This window comes from Physella acuta, unplaced genomic scaffold (assembly GCF_028476545.2).
Source record: "Physella acuta isolate Inbredline_101_S28 unplaced genomic scaffold, ASM2847654v3 ptg000567l, whole genome shotgun sequence".
Taxonomy (NCBI): Eukaryota; Metazoa; Mollusca; class Gastropoda; family Physidae; genus Physella; species Physella acuta.
Window position 1 is genome coordinate 109,309 of NW_026732086.1, and position 21,080 is coordinate 130,388.

At 46.1% G+C, this 21,080-nt stretch overlaps 1 protein-coding gene across 1 annotated transcript; it reads right to left on the reverse strand.

Annotated features, from left to right (window-relative positions):
• Positions 1 to 695: 695 nt before the first annotated feature.
• On the reverse strand, positions 696 to 8,528 carry LOC131946700 (proteoglycan 4-like). The gene is made up of 5 exons (XM_059307612.1): positions 8,441 to 8,528; positions 7,974 to 8,122; positions 7,220 to 7,436; positions 6,329 to 6,447; positions 696 to 1,394 (listed from the first exon to the last, which is right to left on the reverse strand). The coding sequence occupies exons 1-5, from the start codon at positions 8,526 to 8,528 to the stop codon at positions 696 to 698; spliced, it is 1,272 nt and encodes a 423-aa protein (XP_059163595.1).
• Positions 8,529 to 21,080: the final 12,552 nt, after the last annotated feature.

Sequence of the window (21,080 nt, forward strand, 5' to 3'; positions counted from 1 at the left end):
TGTTATGCGTATACAGTACTCGGTCTTGGGCCACTTTGTCAACTTGGTTGTGTACATCTTGGGCCACTGTGTCAATTTGGTGTGTACATCTTGGGCCACTGTGTCAACTTGGTGTGTACATCTTGCTTGTTTTGATGCCTAGTTGACTGGCTGTATGATTCTATTCAGGCTGGCTGCTTGTTTTGATGCCTAGTTGACTGGCTGTATGATTCTATTCTGGCTGGCTGCTTGTTTTGATGCCTAGTTGACTGGCTGTATGATTCTATTCTGGCTGGCTGCTTGTTTTGCTGCCTAGTTGACTGGCTGTATGATTCTATACTGGCTGGCTGGCTTTGCTTCTGATTAACGTGGCTTGTGTGATTCATGTTAGATTGTTGACAGCATCGGGTTGTTCTTGGTAGGTTGTCAACTAGAGTGTTTTCTTCCCTGGGTTGTCCTATACGGGTTGGACTGCGGCAAGAATTATCTCATCTGGTTGTTTGTTGACTCCTGGGCTGGTTGGCTGCTGGGCTGGTTGGCTCCTGGGCTGGTTGGCTCCTGGGCTGGTTGGCTCCTGGGTGGGTTGTCTCCTGGGCTGGTTGGCTCCTGGGCTGGTTGGCTCCTGGGCTGGTTGGCTCCTGGGCTGGTTGGCTCCTGGGCTGGTTGGCTCCTGGGCTGGTTGGCTCCTGGGCTGGTTGGCTCCTGGGTGGGTTGTCTCATGGGTCGGTTGGCTCCTGGGTTGGTTGGCTCATGGGTCGGTTGCTCCGTGGTTGGCTCCTTGGCTGGTTGGCTCCTTGGCTGGTTGGCTCCTGGGCTGCTTTCTCCGTGGTTCGCTCCTGGGCTGGTTGGTTCCTTGGCTGGTTGGCTCCTGGGCTGCTTGCTCCGTGGTTGGCTCCTGGGCTGGTTGGCTCCTGGGCTGCTTGCTCCGTGGTTGGCTCCTGGGCTGGTTGGCTCCTGGGCTGCTTGCTCCGTAGTTGGCTCCTGGGCTGGTTGGCTCCTTGGCTGGTTGCTCCGTGGTTGGCTCCTGGGCTGGTTGGCTCCTGGGCTGCTTGCTCCGTGGTTGGCTCCTGGGCTGGTTGGCTCCTTGGCTGGTTGGCTTCTGGGCTGGTTGGCTCCTGGGCTGGTTGGCTCCTGGGCTGCTTGCTCCGTGGTTGGCTCCTGGGCTGGTTGGCTCCTGGGCTGCTTGCTCCGTGGTTGGCTCCTGGGCTGGTCGGCTCCTGGTTCTGCTCGTCCCGTGGTTGGCTGCTGGGCTGGTTGGCTCCTGGGCTGGTTGGCTCCTGGCTGGTCGGCTCCTGGTTCTGCTCGTCCCGTGGTTGGCTGCTGGGCTGGTTGGCTCCTGGACAGCTTGCTCCGTGGTTGGCTCTTGGGCTGGTTAGCTCCTGGACTGCTTGGCTCCAGGGTTGCTCGTCTGTGGGCTGCTCTTAGAGTCGTCAGCTTAGGGGCTTGATGCTGGATAACATCTGGCTAATGGTTGTTCGTTGGTCCGTTGAGTTAGTGGTGTTCGGTTGGTTTTTGTCCGTTGGTTGTTTGTCTGTTAGTGGGTTAGTTGTCGTTCGTTTGTCAGTTGTCGGTTAGTGGTGTTAATTATGTTCGTTGGTTGTTTTTGTCCGTTGGTTGGTTGGTTGTCTGTTGGTTGGTTGTCTGTTAGTTGGTTAGTTGTCGTTCGTATGTCCGTTGTCGGTTAGTGGTGTTAGTTAGGTTCGTTGGTTGGTTTTTGTCCGTTTGTTGGTTGTCTGTTAGTGGGTTAGTTGTCGTTCGTTTGTCCGTTGTCAATTAATGGTGTTACTAAGGTTCGTTGGTTGGTTTTTGTCCGTTGGTTGGTTGTCTTTTAGTGGGTTAGTTGTCGTTCGTTTGTCCGTTGTCAATTAGTGGTGTTAGTTAGGTTCGTTGGTTGGTTTTTGTCAGTTGGTTGGTTTGTCTGTTAGTGGGTTAGTTGTCGTTCGTATGTCCGTTGTCGGTTAGTGGTGTTAGTTAGGTTCGTTGGTTGGTTGGTTGTCTGTTGGTAGTTTGTCTGTTAGTGGGTTAATTGTCGTTCGTTTGTCCGTTGTCGGTTAGTGGTTTTAGTTAGGTTCGTTGGTTGGTTGGTTGTCTTTTGGTTGTTTGTCTGTTAGTGGGTTAGTTGTCGTTCGTTTGTCCGCAGTCGGTTAGTGGTGTTAGTTTAGGTTTGTTGGTTGGTTGGTTGTCTGTTGGTTGGTTGTCTGTTAGTGGATTAGTTGTCGTTCGTTTGTCCGTTGTCGGTTAGTGGTTTTAGTTAGATTCGTTGGTTGGTTGGTTGTCTTTTGGTTGTTTGTCTGTTATTGGGTTAGTTGTCGTTCGTTTGTCCGTAGTCGGTTAGTGGTGTTAGTTAGGTTCGTTGGTTGGTTGGTTGTCTTTTGGTTGTTTGTCTGTTAGTGGGTTAGTTGTCGTTCGTTTGTCCGTTGTCGGTTAGTGGTTTTAGTTAGGTTCGTTGGTTGGTTGGTTGTCTTTTGGTTGTTTGTCTGTTAGTGGGTTAGTTGTCGTTCGTTTGTCCGTAGTCGTTTAGTGGTGTTAGTTAGGTTCGTTGGTTGGTTTTTGTCCGTTGGTTGGTTGTCTGTTAGTGGATTAGTTGTCGTTCGTTTGTCCGTTGTCGGTTAGTGGTGTTAGGTTCGTTGATTTGTTTTTGTCCGTTGGTTGGTTGGTTGGTTGTCTGTTGGTTGGTTGTCTGTTAGTTGTCGTTCGTTTGTCCGTTGTCGGTTAGTGGTGTTAGGTTCGATGGTTGGTTTTTGTCAGTTGGTCGGTTGTCTGTTAGTGGGTTAGTTGTCGTTCGTTTGTCCGTTGTCGGTTAGTGGTTTTAGTTAGGTTCGTTGGTTGGTTGGTTGTCTTTTGTTTGTTTGTCTGTTAGTTGGTTAGTTGTCGTTCGTTTGTCCGTTGTCGGTTAGTGGTGTTAGTTAGGTTCGTTGATTGGTTTTTGTCCGTTGGTTGGTTGTCTGTTAGTTGGTTAGTTGTCGTTCGTTTGTCCGTTGTCGGTTAGTGGTGTTAGGTTCGTTGGTTGGTTGGTTGTCTGTTGGATGGTTGTCTGCTAGTTTGTAAGTTGTCGTTCGTTTGTCTGTTGTCGAATAGAGCTAGTTGGCTTGCCCTGATGTCTTTCTGGCTATTTGGCTTGCTGATGACTTGAGAGCTAGTTGGCTTGCTGCTGATGACTTGAGATATAAATGTCTTGCTGATGATGAATTCAATGCTAGTTGACTTGCTGATTATAACTTGAGGGCTAAATGGCTTGCTGCTTATGACTTGAAGGCTAGTTTTCTTGCTGATTTTGACTTGAGGGCTAAATATCTTGCTTGCGATGGACTAGTTTAGGGTTAGTTGGCTTGCTGCTGATGAATTAAAGGCTAGTTAGCTTGCTGATTATAACTTGACGGCTAAATGGCTGGCTGTTGGTGACTTGAAGACTAGTTGGCTGGCTGTAGATGACTTGAGGGCTAGTTGGCTGGCTGTAGATGATTTTAAATCTAGTTGGCTAGCTGATTAAGACTTAAGGGTAAATTGACTTGCTACTGATGACTAGAGGGCTAAATGGCTTTTTGCTGATTACTTAAAGGCTTTTTGGCTTGTTACTAATGAATCTACGGCTAGTTGTCTAGCTACTGATGACTTCAGGGCTAGTTGGCTGGCTGTAGATGACTTGAGGGCTAGTTAGCAGGCTTTAGACGACTGACGGCTATTTGGCTTGCTGCTGATGACGTGAAGGCTAGTTCGCTTGCTACTGATGATTTGAGGGCAAGTTGGCTTGCTTCTGATGACTTGAGGGTTAGATGGCTTGCTGCTGATGACGTAAGGGCTAATTAGCTTGCTACTGATGAGTTGAAGGCTAGTATGCTTGCTTCTGATGACTTGACGGCTTGTGGCTTATTGTTAATGACTTTACGGATAGGTGACTTGTTGCTGATGACATAAGGGCTAGTTGGCTAACTGCTGATGACTAGAGGGCTAGTTAGCTTGCTGTTGATGACTGACGACTAATTTGCCTGCTGCTGATAATTTGATGGCTACTCGGCTTGATGTTGATGACTTGATGGCTACTTGGCTTGATGTTGATGACTTTAAGGCTAGTTGGCGTGCTACTGATGTCTTGAGTGCTTGTTGGCTTGCTGTAGATGCCTGATGGCTAGTTAGCTTGCTCCTGATGACTTTAAGGCTAGTTGTCGTGCTGCTGATGACGTAGGGGCTAGTTCGCTTGCTACTAATAAATAGATGATTAATTAGCTTAAAACAAATGTTGTATTTTTTTCACTTGCCACATGTATCTTGAAAGTTGCGGACGCTGCTGATGACTTGACAGCAAGTTGACTTGCTTCTGATGACTTGATGGCTTGTTAACTTGCTTCTGATGACTTCATGGCTAGATGGCTTGCTACTGTTAACCATACGGTAAGTTGGCTTGCTACTTGTGACTTGACAACTACGGGCTTGCTACTAATAAATAGAATATTAATTAGCTTAATACAAATGGTGTGAGCATTTTTTTCACTTGCCACATGTATCTTGAAAGTAGTTGATGCTGCTGATGTCTTGACGGCTATTGGCTTGCGTCTGATGACTTGACGGCTAGTGGGCTTGCTACTTGTGACTTGACAGCTATTTGGCTTGCAACTAACAAATAGAAGATTATTTAACCTAATACAAATGGCGTGGTAATTATTGGACTTGCCACATGTGTCTTGAAACTCGATGACGCTTCTGATTACTTGACGTCTAGTTGGCTTGCCTGTGATGACTTGACGGCTAGTTGGCTTGTTCTTGATGACTTGAGGGCTATTTGGCTTACTTCTGATGACTTAACGGCAGGTTGACTTGTTGCTGGATACTTGAGGGTTTGTTTTCTTGCTGCTTATTACTAACTGGTTGGTTGTCTCGCTACTAATAAACAGAAGATTAATTAGTGTAATAGAAATATTGACAGAATTATTGGACTTGCCCCGTATGACTTGACTGTTAGTTGGCTTGCTTCTGATGACTTGAGGGCTAGTTGGCTTGCTGCTGATGACTTGACAGCAAGTTGACTTGCATCTGATGACTTGATGGCTTGTTAACTTGCCTTTGATGACTTAAGGGCTAGATGGCTTGCTACTGTTAACTTGACGGTAAGTTGGCTTGCTACTTGTGACATGACAACTACGGGCTTGCTACTAATAAATAGAAGATTATTTAGCTTAATACAAATGGTGTGAGCGATTTTTTCACTTGCCACATGTATCGTGAAAGTAGCTGATGCTGCTGATGACTTGACGGCTAGTTGGCTTGCTACTTGTGACTTGACAGCTATTTGGTTTGCTACAAATAGAAGATTATTTAACATAATACAAATGGCGTGGTAATTATTGGACTTGCCTCATGTGTCTTGAAACTCGATGACGCTTCTGATGACTTTAAGGCTAGTTGGCTTGCTGCTGATGACTTGAAGGCTAGTTGGCTTGCTGCTGATGACTTGAGGGCTAGTTGGCTTGCTGCTGATGACTTGAGGGCTAGTTGGTTTGCTGCTGATGAATTAAGGGCTAGTTGGCTTGCTGCTGATGACGTGAGGGCTATTTGGCTTGCTTCTGGTGACTTTAAGGCTAGTTGGCTTGCTGGTGATGATTTGAGGGCTAGTTGGCTTGCTGCTGATGACTTGAGGGCTAGTTGGCTTGCTGCTGATGACTTGAGGGCTATTTGGCTTGCTGCTGGTGACTTTACGGCTAGTTGGCTAGATACTGATGACTTGAAGGCTAGTTGGCTTGCTGCTGATGACTTGAGGGCTAGTTGGCTTGCTGCTGATGACTTGAGGGCTAGTTGGCTTGCTGCTGATGACTTGAGGGCTAGTTGGTTTGCTGCTGATGAATTAAGGGCTAGTTGGCTTGCTGCTGATGACGTGAGGGCTATTTGGCTTGCTTCTGGTGACTTTAAGGCTAGTTGGCTTGCTGGTGATGATTTGAGGGCTAGTTGGCTTGCTGCTGATGACTTGAGGGCTAGTTGGCTTGCTGCTGATGACTTGAGGGCTATTTGGCTTGCTGCTGGTGACTTTACGGCTAGTTGGCTAGATACTGATGACTTGAAGGCTAGTTGGCTTGCTGCTGATGACTTGAAGGATAGTTGGCTTGCTGATGAATACTTGAGGGCTATTTAGCTTGCTGCTGATGACTTTAAGGCTATTGGGTTTGCTGCTGATGACATTAAGGATAGTTGGCTTGTTGCTGATGACTTTAAAGCTAGTTGGCTTGCTGATTTTGACTTGAGAGCTAAATATCTTGCTTACGATGGACTAGTTTAGGGTTAGTTGGCTTGCTGCTGATGACTTAGGGCTATTTGGCTTGCTGCTGATGACTTGAGGGCTAGTTTGCTAGCTGCTGTTGACTTGAGGGCTTTTTGGCTTGCTGCTGGTGACTTGAGAGCTAGTTGGCTTGCTGTCGATGACTTGAGAGCTAGTTGGCTTGCTGTCGATGACTTCAGGGCTTGTTGGCTTGCTGCTGATGACTTGAGGGCGAGTTGGCTTGCTGCTGATGAATTAAGGGCTAGTTGGCTTGCTGCTGATGACTTGAGGGCTAGTTGGCTTGCTGCTGATGACTTTAGGGCTAGATGGCTTGCTACTGATGACTTGAGCGCTATTTGGCTTGCTGCTGGTGACTTTAAGGCTAGTTGGCTTGCTGCTGATGACTTGAGGGTTAGTTGGCTTGCTGCTGATGACATAAGGGCTACTTGGCATGCTGCTGATGACTTGATGGCTATTTGGCTTGCTGCTGATGACTTTACGGCTAGTTGGCTTGATACTAATGACTTGAGGGTTAGGTGGCTCACTGTAGATGACTTGAGGGCTTGTTGACTGTCTGTAGATGACTGAAAGCTATTTGGCTTGCCGCTGATGACTTGAGGGCTAGTTGTCTTTCTGCTGATGACTTAAGGGCTAGTTGGCTTGTTGTAGGTGACTTTAGGGCTACTTGGCTTGCTGCTGATGACTTGAGGGCTAGTTGGCTTGCTGATAATGTTTTGAGGGCTAGTTTGCTTGCTGCTGTTGACTTGAGGGCTAGCTGGCTTGCTGCTGATGGCTTGAACGCTAATTTGCTTGTTTCTAATGACTACGGGCGAATAGGCTTGCTGCTGATGACTTTAAGGCTAGTTGGCTTGCTGCTGATGACGTGAGGGCTATTTGGCTTGCTTCTGGTGACTTTAAGGCTAGTTGGCTTGCTGGTGATGATTTGAGGGCTATTTGGCTTGCTGCTGGTGACTTTACGTCTAGTTGGCTAGATACTGATGACTTGAAGGCTAGTTTGCTTGCTGCTGATGACTTGAAGGATAGTTGGCTTGCTGATGAATACTTGAGGGCTTTTTGGCTTGCTGCGGATGACTTTAAGGCTATTTGGTTTGCTGCTGATGACATTAAGGATAGTTGGCTTGCTGCTGATGACTTTAAAGCTAGTTGGCTTGCTGATTTTGACTTGAGAGCTAAATATCTTGCTTACGATGGACTAGTTTAGGGTTAGTTGGCTTGCTGCTGATGACTTAGGGCTATTTGGATTTCTGCTGATGACTTGAGGGCTAGTTGGTTTGCTGCTAATGAATTAAGGGCTAGTTGGCTTGCTGCTGATGACGTGAGGGCTATTTGGCTTGCTTCTGGTGACTTCAAGGCTAGTTGGCTTGCTGGTGATGATTTGAGGGCTAGTTGGCTTGCTGCTGATGACTTGAGGGCTAGTTGGCTTGCTGCTGATGACTTTACGGCTAGTTGGCTAGATACTGATGACTTGAAGGCTAGTTGGCTTGCTGCTGATGACTTGAAGGATAGTTGGCTTGCTGATGAATACTTGAGGGCTATTTGGCTTGCTGCTGATGACTTTAAGGCTATTTGGTTTGCTGCTGATGACATTAAGGATAGTTGGCTTGCTGCTGATGACTTTAAAGCTAGTTGGCTTGATGATTTTGACTTGAGAGCTAAATATCTTGCTTACGATGGACTAGTTTAGGGTTAGTTGGCTTGCTGCAGATGACTCGAGGGCTAATTTACTTACTACTGATGATTTGAAGGCTAGTTTGCTTGCTTCTAATGACTTGACGACAGGTGGCTTATTGTTAATGATTTTACGGATAGGTGGCTTGTTGCTGATGACTTGAGGGCTAGTTAGCTTGCTGTTGATGACTACGGCTAATTTGCCTGCTGCTGATGATATGATGGCTACTTGGCTTGATGACTTTAAGGCTAGTTGTCGTGCTACTGATGACCTGAGGGCTAGTTGGCTTGCTGCTGATGTCTTGAAGGCTAGTTGGCTTGCTGCTGATGACTTGACAGCAAGTTGACTTGCATCTGATGACTTGATGGCTTGGTAACTTGCCTTTGATGACTTAAGGGCTAGATGGCTTGTTACTGTTAACGTGACGGTAAGTTGGCTTGCTACTTGTGACTTGACAACTATGGGCTTGCTACTAATAATAGAAGATTAATTAGCTGAATACAAATGGTGTGAGAATTTTTTTTTACTTGCCACATGTATCTTGAAAGTAGCTGACGCTTCTGATATCTTGACGGCTATTGGCTTGCGTCTGATGACTTGACGGTTAGATGGCATGTCTCTGATGACTTGACGGCTAGTTAGCTTGCTACTTGTGACTTGACAGCTATTTGGCTTGATACTAACAAATAGAAGATTATTTAACCTAATACAAATGGCGTGGTAATTATTGGACTTGCCACATGTGTCTTGAAACTCGATGACGCTTCTGATTACTTAACGTCTAGTTGGCTTGCCTGTGATGACTTGACAACTAGTTGGCTTGTTCTTGATGACTTGAGGGCTAGTTGGCTTGCCTCTGATGACCTAACGGCAGGTTGACTTGCTGCTGGAGACTTGACGGCTTGTTTTCTTGCTGCTTATTACTAAATGGTTTGTTGTCTCGCTACTGATAAACAGAAGATTTATTAGTTTAATACAAATATTGACAGAATTATTGGACTTGCCCCGTGTGACTTGACTGTTAGTAAGCTTGTTGCTGACGGCTTGACAGCTAATTGGCCTGCTACTGATGGCTTGCGGCTGATGACTTTAAGGCTAGTTGGCTTGCTGCTGATGACTTGAGGGCTAGTTGGATTGCTGCTGATGACTTGAGAGCTAGTTGGCTTGCTGCTGATGACTTTAGGGCTAGTTGGCTTGCTGCTAATGACTTTAGGGCTAGTTGGCTTGCTACTGATGACTTGAGCGCTATGTGGCTTGCTGCTGGTGACTTTAAGGCTAGTTGGCTTGCTGCTGATGACTTGAGGGTTAGTTGGCTTGCTGCTGATGACATAAGGGCTACTTGGCATGCTGCTGATGACTTGATGGCTTTTTGGCTTGCTGCTGGTGACTTTACGGCTAGTTGGCTTGATACTTATGACTTGAGGGTTAGGTGGCTCGCTGTAGATGACTTGAGGGCTTGTTGACTGTCTGTAGATGACTGACAGCTATTTGGATTGCCGCTGATGACTTGAGGGCTAGTTGGCTTTCTGCTGATGACTTAAGGGCTAGTTGGCTTGTTGAAGATGACTTTAGGGCTAGTTGGCTTGCTGCTGTTGACTTGAGGGCTAGTTGGCTTGCTGCTGATGGCTTGAAAGCTAATTTGCTTGTTTCTAATGACTTACGGGCGAATAGGCTTGCTGCTGATGACTTTAAGGCTAGTTGGATTGCTGCCGATGACTAGTTGGCTTTTTGCTGATGACTTAAGGGCTAGTTTGCTTGATGCTGATGACTTGAGGGCTATTTGGCTTGCTGCTGGTGACTTTAGAGCTAGTTGGCTTGCTGTCGATGACTTCAGGGCTTGTTGGCTTGCTGCTGATGTCTTGAGGGCTAGTTGGCTTGCTGCTGATGAATTAAGGGCTAGTTGGATTGCTGCTGATGACTTGAGGGATACTTGGCTTGCTTCTGGTAACGTTAAGGCTAGTTGGCTTGCTGCTGATGACTTAAGGGCTAGTTGGCTGGCTGCTGATGACTTGAGGGCTAGTTGGCTTGCTACTGATGACTTGAGGGCTATTTGGCTTGCTGCTGGTGACTTTACGGCTAGTTGGCTTGATACTGATGACTTGAGGGCTAGTTGGCTTGCTGATGATGACTTGAGGGCTAGTTGGCTTGCTGCTGATGACTTGAGGGCTAGTTGGCTTGCTGCTGATGACTTGAGGGCTAGTTGGCTTGCTGCTGATGACTTGAGGGCTAGTTGGCTTGCTGCTGATGACTTTAGGGCTAGTTGGCTTGCTACTGATGACTTGAGCGCTATTTGGCTTGCTGCTGTTGACTTGAGGGCTAGTTGGCTTGCTGCTGTTGACTTGAGGGCTAGTTGGCTTGCTGCTGATGGCTTGAAAGCTAATTTGCTTGTTTCTAATGACTTACGGGCGAATAGGCTTGCTGCTGATGACTTTAAGGCTAGTTGGTTTGCTGCTGATAACTTTTAGGGCTAGTTGGTTTGCTGCCGATGACTAGTTGGCTTTTTGCTGATGACTTAAGGGCTAGTTTGCTTGATGCTGATGACTTGAGGGCTATTTGGCTTGCTGCTGGTGACTTGAGAGCTAGTTGGCTTGCTGCTGATGACTTGAGGGCTAGTTGGCTTGCTACTGATGACTTGAGCGCTATTTGGCTTGCTGCTGATGACTTGAGGGCTAGTTGGCTTGCTGCTGTTGACTTGAGGGCTAGTTGGCTTGCTGCTGATGGCTTGAAAGCTAATTTGCTTGTTTCTAATGACTTACGGGCGAATAGGCTTGCTGCTGATGACTTTAAGGCTAGTTGGTTTGCTGCTGATAACTTTTAGGGCTAGTTGGTTTGCTGCCGATGACTAGTTGGCTTGCTGCTGATGAATTAAGGGCTAGTTGGCTTGCTGCTGATGGATTGAGGGCTATTTGGCTTGCTTCTGGTAACGTTAAGGCTAGTTGGCTTGCTGCTGATGACTTGAGGGCTAGTTGGCTAGCTGCTGATGACTTAAGGGCTATTTGGCTTGCTACTGATGACTTGAGGGCTAGTTGGCTAGCTGCTGATGACTTAAGGGCTATTTAGCTTGCTACTGATGACTTGAGGGCTACTTGGCTTGCTGCTGGTGACTTTACGGCTAGTTGGCTTGATACTGATGACTTGAGGGCTAGTTGGCTTGCTGTTGATGACTTGAGGGCTAGTTGGCTTGCTGCTGATGACTTGAGGGCTAAATGGCTTGCTGCTGATGACTTAAGGGCTACTTTGCTTGATGCTGATGACTTGAGGGCTATTTGGCTTGCTGCTGGTGACTTGAGAGCTATTTGGCTTGCAGTCGATGAATTCAGGGCTTGTTGGCTTGTTGCTGATGACTTAAGGGCTACTTGGCTTGCTGCTGATGACTTGAAGGCTAGTTGGCTTGCTGCTGATGACTTGAAGGCTAGTTGGCTTGCTGCTGATGACTTAGGGCTAGTTGGCTTGCTGGTGATGACTTGAGGGCTAGTTGGCTTGCTGCTGATGACTTGAGGGCTAGTTGGTTTGCTGCTGATGAATTAAGGGCTAGTAGGCTTGCTGCTGATGACGTGAGGGCTATTTGGCTTGCTTCTGGTGACTTTAAGGCTAGTTGGCTTGCTGGTGATGATTTGAGGGCTAGTTGGCTTGCTGCTGATGACTTGAGGGCTAGTTGGCTTGCTGCTGATGACTTGAGGGCTATTTGCTTGTTGGCTTGCTGCTGGTGACTTTACGGCTAGTTGGCTTGATACTGATGACTTGAAGGCTAGTTGGCTTGCTGCTGATGACTTGAAGGATAGTTGGCTTGCTGATGAATACTTGAGGGCTATTTGGCTTGCTGCTGATGAATTTAAGGCTATTTGGTTTGCTGCTGATGACTTTAAGGATAGTTGGCTTGCTGCTGATGACTTTAAAGCTAGTTGGCTTGCTGATTTTGACTTGAGAGCTAAATATCTTGCTTACGAAGGACTAGTTTAGGGTTAGTTGGCTTGCTGCAGATGACTCGAGGGCTAATTTACTTGCTACTGATGATTTGAAGGCTAGTTTGCTTGCTTCTGATGACTTGACGACAGTTGGCTTATTGTTAATGATTTTACGGATAGGTGGCTTGTTGCTGATGACTTGAGGGCTAGTTAGCTTGCTGTTGAAGACTACGGCTAATTTGCCTGCTGCTGATGATTTGATGGCTACTTGTCTTGATGACTTTAAGGCTAGTTGTCGTGCTACTGATGACTTGAGGGCTAGTTGGCTTGCTTCTGATGTCTTGAAGGCTAGTTGGCTAGCTGCTGATGACTTGACAGCAAGTTGACTTGCATCTGATGACTTGATGGCTTGGTAACTTGTCTTTGATGACTTAAGGGCTAGATGGCTTGTTACTATTAACGTGACGGTAAGTTGGCTTGCTACTTGTGACTTGACAACTACTGGCTTGCTACTAATAAATAGAAGATTAATTAGCTGAATACAAATGGTGTGAGAATTTTTTTTACTTGCCACATGTATCTTGAAAGTAGCTGACGCTTCTGATGTCTTGACGGCTATTGGCTTGCGTCTGATGACTTGACGGCTAGATGGCTTGTCTCTGATGACTTGACGGCTAGTTAGCTTGCTACTTGTGACTTGACAGCTATTTGGCTTGCTACTAACAAATAGAAGATTATTTAACCTAATACAAATGGCGTGGTAATTATTGGACTTGCCACATGTGTCTTGAAACTCGATGACGCTTCTGATTACTTGACGTCTAGTTGGCTTGCCTCTGATGACTTGACGTCTAGTTGGCTTGCCTCTGATGACTTGACGGCTAGTTGGCTTGCCTCTGATGACTTGACGGCTAGTTGGCTTGTCTCTGATGACTTGACGGCTAGGTTGCTTGCTACTTGTGATTTGACAGCTATTTGGCTTGCTACTAACAAATAGAAGATTATTTAACCTACTACAAATGGCGTGGTAATTATTGGACTTGCCACATGTGTCTTGAAACTCGATGACGCTTCTGATGACTTTAGGGCTAGTTGGCTTGTTCTTACTGCCTTGACGTCTAGTTGGCTTGCCTCTGATTACTTGGTCTAGTTGGCTTGCCTGTGATGACTTGACGGCTAGTTGGCTTGCCTCTGATGAACTAGCGGCAGGTTGACTTGCTGCTGGAGACTTGAGGGCTTGTTTTCTTGCAGCTTATTACTAAATGGTTTGTTGTCTTGCTACTGATAACAGAAGATTAATTAGTTTGATACAAATATTGACAGAATTATTTGACTTGCGCAGTGTGACTTGACTGCTAGTTGGCTTGCTGCTGACGGCTTGACAGCAAATTGGCCTGCTACTGATGACTTGAGGGCTAGTTGGCCTGCTACAGATGACTTGAGGGCTAGTTGGCTTGCTGCTGATGACTTGAGGGCTACTTGGCTTGCTGCTGATTACTTAAGGGCTACTTGGCATGCTGCTGATGACTTGATGGCTATTTGGCTTGCTGCTGGTGACTTTACGGCTAGGTGGCTTGATACTAATAACTAGAGGGTTAGGTGGCTCGCTGTAGATGACTTGAGGGCTTGTTGGCTGTCTGTAGATGACTGACAGCTATTTGGCTTGCCGCTGATGACTTGGGGGCTAGTTGGCTTTCTGCTGATGACTTAAGGGCTAGTTGGCTTGTTGTCGATGACTTTAGGGCTAGTTGGCTTGCTGCTGATGACTTGAGGGCTAGTTGGCTTGCTGATGATGTATTGAGGGCTAGTTTGCTTGCTGCTGTTGACTTGAAGGCTAGTTGGCTTGCTGCTGATGGCTTGAAAGCTAATTTGCTTGTTTCTAATGACTTAAGGGCGAATAGGCTTGCTGCTGATGACTTTAAGGCTAGTTGGATTGCTACTGATGACTTTAAGGCTAGTTGGCTTGCTGCTGATAACTTTAGCGCTAGTTGGTTTGCTGCCGATGACTAGTTGCCTTTTTGCTGATGACTTAAGGGCTACATTGCTTGATGCTGATGACTTGAGGGCTATTTGGCTTGCTGCTGGTGACGTGAGAGCTAGTTGGCTTGCTGCTGGTGACTTGAAGGCTAGTTTGCTTGATGCTGATGACTTGAGGGCTATTTGGCTTGCTGCTGGTGACTTGAGAGCTAGTTGGCTTGCTGTCGATGACTTCAGGGCTTGTTGGCTTGCTGTCGATGACTTGAGGGCTAGTTAGCTTGCTGCTGATGAATTCTGGGCTAGTTGGCTTGCTGCTGATGACTTGAGGGCTATTTGGCTTGCTTCTGGTAACGTTAAGGCTAGTTGGCTTGCTGCTGATGACTTGAGGGCTAGTTGGCTTGCTGCTGATGACTAGAGGGCTAGTTGGCTTGCTGCTGATGAATTAAGGGCTAGTTGGCTTGCTGCTGATGACTTGAGGGCTATTTGGCTTGCTTCTGGTAACGTTAAGGCTAGTTGGCTTGCTGCTGATGACTTGAGGGCTAGTTGGCTTGCTGCTGATGACTTGTGGTCTAGGTGGCTTGCTGCTGATGACTTGAGGGCTATTTCGCTTGCTGCTGGTGACTTTACGGCTAGTTGGCTTGCTACTGATGACTTGAGGGTTACTTTGCTTGATGCTGATGACTTGAGGGCTATTTGGCTTGCTGCTGGTGACTTGAGAGCTAGTTGGCTTGCAGTCGATGACTTCAGGGCTTGTTGGCTTGTTGCTGATGACTTAAGGGCTACTTGGCTTGGTGCTGATGACTTGAAGGCTAGTTGGCTTGCTGCTGATGACTTTAAGGCTAGTTGGCTTGCTGCTGATGACTCGAGGGCTAGTTGGCTTGCTGCTGATGACTTGAGGGCTACTTGGCATGCTGCTGATGACTTGAGGGCTATTTGGCTTGCTGCTGGTGACTTCACGGCTAGTTGGCTTGCTGATTTTGGCATAAGGGCTAAATATCTTGCTAGCGATATACTAGTTGAGGGCTACTTGGCTAGCTGCTGATGACTTTAAGGCTAGTTGGCTTGCTGCTGTTGACTTGAGCGATAGTTGGCTTGCTGCTGATGACTTGAGGTCTAGTTGGTTTGCTGCTGATGACTTGAGAGCTAGTTGGCTTGCTGCTGATTGTATGAGGGCTAGTTGGCTTGCTGCTGCTGATGGCTTGAAAGCTAATTTGCTTGCTTCTTATGACTTGAGGGCGAATAAGCTTGCTGCTGATGACTTAAGGGCTACTTGGCTTGCTGCTGATGACTTGAGGACTATTTGGCTTACTTCTGGTGACTTTACGGCTAGTTGGCTTGATACTAATGACTTGAGGGCTAGTTGGCTTGCTGCTGATGAATTAAGGGCTAGTTGGCTTGCTGCTGATGACTTGAGGGCTATTTGGCTTGCTTCTGGTAACGTTAAGGCTAGTTAGCTTGCTGCTGATGACTTTAAATCTAGTTGGCTTGCTAATGATGACTTTGAGGCTAGTTGGCTTGCTGCTGATGACTTTAAGGCTAGTTGGCTTGCTGATTTTGACTGAGGGCTATATATCTTGCTTGCGATGGACTAGTTGAGGCTAGTTGGCTTGCTGCTGATGACTTGAGGGCTAGTTGGCTGGCTGAAGATGGCATGAGTGCTAGTTGGTTTGCCGCTGATGCCTTTAAATGTAGTTTGCTTGCTGATAAAGACTTGAGGGCAAATTGACTTGCTGCTTATGACTAGAGGGCTAAATCAATTGTTGCTGATGACTTAAGGGCTATTTGGCTTGTTGCTGATGACTTAAGGGCTACTTGGCTTGTTGCTGATGACTTGAGGGCTATTTGGCTTGCAGCTGATGACTTGAGGTCTAGTTGGCTTGCTGTCGATGACTTCAGGGCTAGTTGGTTTGCTGCTGATGACTTGAGGGCTAGTTAGCTTGCTGCTGATGACTTTAAGGCTAGTTGGTTTGCTGCTGATGACTTGAGGGCTAGTTAGCTTGCGGCTGATGACTTTAAGGCTAGTTGGCTTGCTGCTAATGACTTGATGGCTAGATTGGTGCTGCTGATGACTTAAATGCTAGATGGCTTGCTGCTGATGACTTTAAGGCAAGTTGGCTTGCTGCTGATGACTTGATGGCTAGATGGGTGCTGCTGATGACTTTACGGCTAGTTTTTTTTTGCTGCTGCTGACTGTATGGCTAGTTGTCTTGCTGCTGATGACTGACGGATAATTTGCCTGCTGATTTGATGATTAGTTGGCTTGATGTTGATGACTTTATGGCTATTTTGCTTGCCTCTGATGACTTAACGGCTAGTTGGCTTGGCTGTGATGACTTAACGGTTGACTTGCTGCTGGAGACTTGAGGGCTTGTTTTATTGCTGCTTATTAGTAATGGTTTGTTGTCTCGCTACTGATAAACAGAAGATTTATTAGTTTAATACAAATATTGACAGAATTATTGGACTTGCCCAGTGTGACTTGACTGTTAGTTGGTTAGTTGTCGTTTGTTTGTCCGTTGTCGGTTAGTGGTGTTATTTAGGTTCGTTGGTTGGTTTTGTCAGTTGGTTGTTTGTCTGTTAGTGGGTTAGTTGTCGTTCGTTTGTCCGTTGTCAATTAGTGGTGTTAGGTTCGTTGGTTGGTTTTGTCAGTTGGTTGTTTGTCTGTTAGTGGGTTAGTTGTCGTTCGTTTGTCCGTTGTCGGTTAGTGGTGTTAATTAGGTTCGTTGGTTGGTTGGTTGTCTGTTGGTTGGTTGTCTGTTAGTGGGTTAGTTGTCGTTCGTGTGTCCGTTGTCGGTTAGTGGTGTTAGTTAGGTTCGTTGGTTGGTTTTTGTCAGTTGGTTGTTTGTCTGTTAGTGGGTTAGTTGTCGTTCGTTTGTCCGTTGTCGGTTAGTGGTGTTAGTTAGGTTTGTTGGTTGGTTGGTTGTCTGTTGGTTGGTTGTCTGTTAGTGGGTTAGTTGTCGTTCGTTTGTCCGTTGTCAATTAGTGGTGTTAGTTAGGTCCGTTGGTTGGTTTGTGTAAGTTGGGTGTTTGTTAGTGGGTTAGTTGTCGTTCGTTTGTCCGTTGTCGGTTAGTGGTGTTAATTAGGTTCGTTGGTTGGTTTTTGTCCGTTGGTTGGTTGTCTTTTAGTTGGTTAGTTGTCGTTCGTTTGTCCGTTGTCAATTAGTGGTGTTAGTTAGGTTCGTTGGTTGGTTTTTGTCCGTTGGTTGGTTGTCTGTTAGTGGGTTAGTTGTCGTTTGTTTGTCAGTTGTCGGTTAGTGGTGTTAGTTAGGTTCGTTGGTTGGTTCGTTGGTTGTCTGTTGGTTGGTTGTCTGTTAGTTGGTTAGTTGTCGTTCGTTTGTCCGTTGTCGGTTAGTGGTGTTAGTTAGGTTCGTTGGTTGGTTTTTGTCCGTTGGTTGGTTGTCTGTTAGTGGGTTAGTTGTCGTTCGTTTGTCAGTTGTCGGTTAGTGGTGTTAGTTATGTTCGTTGGTTGTTTTTTGTCCGTTGGTTGGTTGGTTGGTTGTCTGTTGGTTGGTTGTCTGTTAGTTGGTTAGTTGTCGTTCGTTTGTCAGTTGTCGGTTAGTGGTGTTAGTTATGTTCGTTGGTTGGTTTTTGTCCGTTAGTTGGTTGGTTGTCTGTTGGTTGGTTGTCTGTTAGTTGGTTAGTTGTCGTTCGTTTGTCCGTTGTCGGTTAGTGGTGTTAGTTAGGTTCGTTGGTTGGTTGGTTGTCTGTTGGTTGTTTGTCTGTTAGTGGGTTAGTTGTCGTTCGTTAGTCCGTTGTCGGTTAGTGGTTTTAGTTAGGTTCGTTGGTTGGTTGGTTGTCTTTTGGTTGTTTGTCTGTTAGTGGGTTAGTTGTCGTTCGTTTGGCCATTGTCGGTTAGTGGTTTTAGTTAGGTTCGTTGGTTGGTTCGTTGGTTGTCTTTTGGTTGTTTGTCTGTTAGTGGGTTAGTTGTCGTTCGTTTGGCCATTGTCGGTTAGTGGTTTTAGTTAGGTTCGTTGGTTGGTTGGTTGTCTGTTGGTTGGTTGTCTGTTAGTGGGTTAGTTGTCGTTCGTTTGTCCGTTGTCGGTTAGTGGTGTTAATTAGGTTCGTTGGTTGGTTTATGTCCATGGGTTGTTTGTCTGTTAGTGGGTTAGTTGTCGTTCGTTTGTCCGTTGTCGGTTAGTGGTGTTAGTTAGGTTCGTTGGTTGGTTTATGTCCATGGGTTGTTTGTCTGTTAGTGGGTTAGTTGTCGTTCGTTTGTCCGTTGTCGGTTAGTGGTGTTAGTTAGGTTCGTTGGTTGGTTTTTGTCCGTTGGTTGGTTGATTGTCTGTTGGTTGGTTGTCTGTTAGTGGGTTAGTTGTCGTTCGTATGTCCGTTGTCGGTTAGTGGTGTTAGTTATGTTCGTTGTTTGGTTTTTGTCCGTTGGTTGGTTGGTTGGTTGTCTGTTGGTTGGTTGTCTGTTAGTGGGTTAGTTGTCGTTCGTTTGTCCGTTGTCGGTTAGTGGTGTTAGTTAGGTTCGTTGGTTGGTTGGTTGTCTTTTGGTTGTTTGTCTGTTAGTGGGTTAGTTGTCGTTCGTTTGTCCGTTGTCGGTTAGTGGTGTTAGTTAGGTTCGTTGGTTGGTTGGTTGTCTTTTGGTTGTTTGTCTGTTAGTGGGTTAGTGGTCGTTCGTTTGTCCGTTGTCGGTTAGTGGTGTTAGTTAGGTTCGTTGGTTGGTTTTGTCCGTTGGTTGGTTGTCTGCTTGTTCGTAAGTTGTCGTTCGTTTGTCCGTTGTCGATAAGGGTTAATTGGCTTGCTGCTGATGACTTTAGGTCTAAATGGCTAGCTGCTGATGAATTAAAGGCTAGTTGGCTTGCTGTTTATAACTTGAGGGCTAAATGGCTGGCTGTTGATGACTTGAGGACTAGTTGGCTGGCTGTAGATGACTAACAGCTATTTGGCTTGCCGCTGATGACTTTAAATCTAGTTGGCTAGCTGATAAAGACTTAAGGGTTAATTGACTTGCTACTGATGACTCTACGGCTAGTTGTCTAGCTACTGATGACTTCATGGCTAGTTAGCTGGCTGTAGATGACTTGATGGCTAGTTAGCAGGCTTTAGATGACTGACGGCTATTTGGCCTGCTGCTGATGACTTGAGGACTAGTTGGCTTGCTGATTTTGACTAATTATCTTGCTTGCGTTGGACAAGTTTAGGGTTAGTTTGTTTGCTGCTGATGATTTGAGGTCTAAATGGCTTGCTGCTGATGAATTAAAGGCTTTTTGGCTTGCTGCTGATGAGTTTAAGGCTAGTTGGCCTGCTGATTATAACTTAAGGGCTAAATGGCTTTCTGCTGATGACTTGAGAGCTAGTTGGCTGGCTGTATATGACTTGAGGGCTAGTTGGCTGGCTGTATATGACTTGAGGGCTAGTTGGCAGGCTTTAGATGACTGACGGCTATTTGGCTTGTTGCTGATGACTTGACGGCTCATTCGCGTGCTACTGATGATTCCAGGGCACGTTGGCTTGCTTCTGAAGACTTGAGGGTTAGATGGCTTGCTGCTGATGACGTAAGGGCTAATTAGCTTGCTACTGATGATTTGAGGCCTAGTTTGCTTGCTTCTGATGACTTGACGGCAGGTGGCTTAATGTTAATGACTTTACGGATAGGTGGCTTGTTGACGATGACGTAAGGACTAGTTGGCTTACTGCTAATGACTTGAGGGCTAGTTAGCTTGCTGTTGATGACTTACGGCTAATTTGCCTGCTGCTGATGATTTGATGGCTACTTGTCGTGCTACTGTTGACGTAAGGGCTAGTTGGCTTGCTGCTGATGACTTGACAGTAAGTTTACTTGCATCTGATGACTTGATGGCTTGTTAACTTGCCTTTGATGACTTAAGGGCTAGATTGCTTGCTACTGTTAACGTGACAGTAAGTTGGCTTGCTACTTGTGACTTGACAACTACAGGCTTGCTATTAATAAATAGAAGATTAATTAGCTTAATACAAATGGTGTGATAATATTTTTTACTTGCCACATGTATCTTAAAAGTAGCTGACGCTGCTGATGTCTTGACGGCTAATTGGTTTGCGTCTGATGACTTGACGGCTAGTTTGCTTGCTACTTGTGACTTGACAGCTATTTGGCTTGCTACTAACAAATAGAAGATTATTTAACCTAATACAAATGGCGTGGTAATTATTGGACTTGCCACATGTGTCTTGAAACTCGATGACGCTTCTGATGACTTTAGGGCTAGTTGGCTTGTTCTTGATGCCTTGACGTCTAGTTGGCTTGCCTCTGATGACTAAACGGCAGGTTGACTTGCTGCTGGAGACTTGAGGGTTTGTTTTCTTGCTGCTTATTACTAAATGGTTTGTTGTCTCGCTACTGATAAACAGAAGATTTATTAGTTTAATACAAATATAGACAGAATTATTGGACTTGCCCCTTGTGACTTGACTATTAGTTGGCTTGCTGCTGATGACTTGATGGCTAGTTGGCTTGCTGCTGATGACTTGAGTTCTAGTTGGCTTGCTGTTGATGACTGGAGGGGTAGTTGGCTTGCTGCTGATGACTTGAGGGCTAGTTGGCTTGCTGCTGATGTCTTGAGGGCTAGTTGGCTTGCTGCTGATGACTTGAGGGCTAGTTGGCTTGCTGCTGATGATTTGAGGGGTAGTTGGCTTGCTGCTGATGACTTGAGGGCTAGTTGGCTTGCTGCTGGTGACTTGAGGGCTAGTTGGCTTGCTGCTGATGACTTGAAAGCTAATAAGCTTGCTGCTGATGTCTTGAGGGCTAGTTGGCTTGCTGCTGATGACTTGAAAGCTAATTAGCTAGCTGCTGATGTCTTGAGGGATAGTTGGCTTGCTGCTGATGGCTTGAAAGCTAATTTGCTTGCTGCTGATGACTTTAAGGCTAGTTGGCTTGCTGATTGGCTAAATATCTTGCCAACGATGGACTAGTTTAGGGTTAGTTGGCTTGCTTCTGATGACTTGACGTCAGGTGCCGTATTGTTAATGACTTTACGGATAGGTGGCTTGTTGCTGTTGACGTTGTGCCTAGTTGGCTTACTGCTGATGACTTGAGGGCTAGTTAGCTTGCTGTTGATGACTGACGGCTAATTTGACTGCTGCTGGTGATTTGATGGCTACTTGGCTTGATGACTTTAAGGCTAGTTGTCGTGCTACTGATGACTTGAGGGCTAGTTGGCTTGCTGCTGATGATGTAAGGTCTAGTTCGCTTGCGACTTGTGAATTGATGGCAAGTTGGCTTGCTACTAATAAATAGAAGATTAATTAGCTTAAAACAAATGGTGTGAGCATTTTTTTCACTTGCCACATGTATCTTGAA

What these genes read in the sequence shown, in the direction of transcription:
- LOC131946700 (XM_059307612.1), bottom strand. Translation starts at nt 8,528, where the DNA reads ATGCCATCTAACCGTCAAGTCATCAGACGCAAGCCAATAGCCGTCAAG. An exon ending in TAGCCTTCAAATCATCAGTA is followed by an intron (nt 7,437 to 7,973) that starts GTAAGTAAATTA and finishes ACCCTAAACTAG; the next exon opens with TCCATCGTAAGCAAGATATT. An exon ending in AACTAGCCTTCAAGTCATCA is followed by an intron (nt 6,448 to 7,219) that starts GTATCTAGCCAA and finishes CTCGCCCTCAAG; the next exon opens with TCATCAGCAGCAAGCCAACA.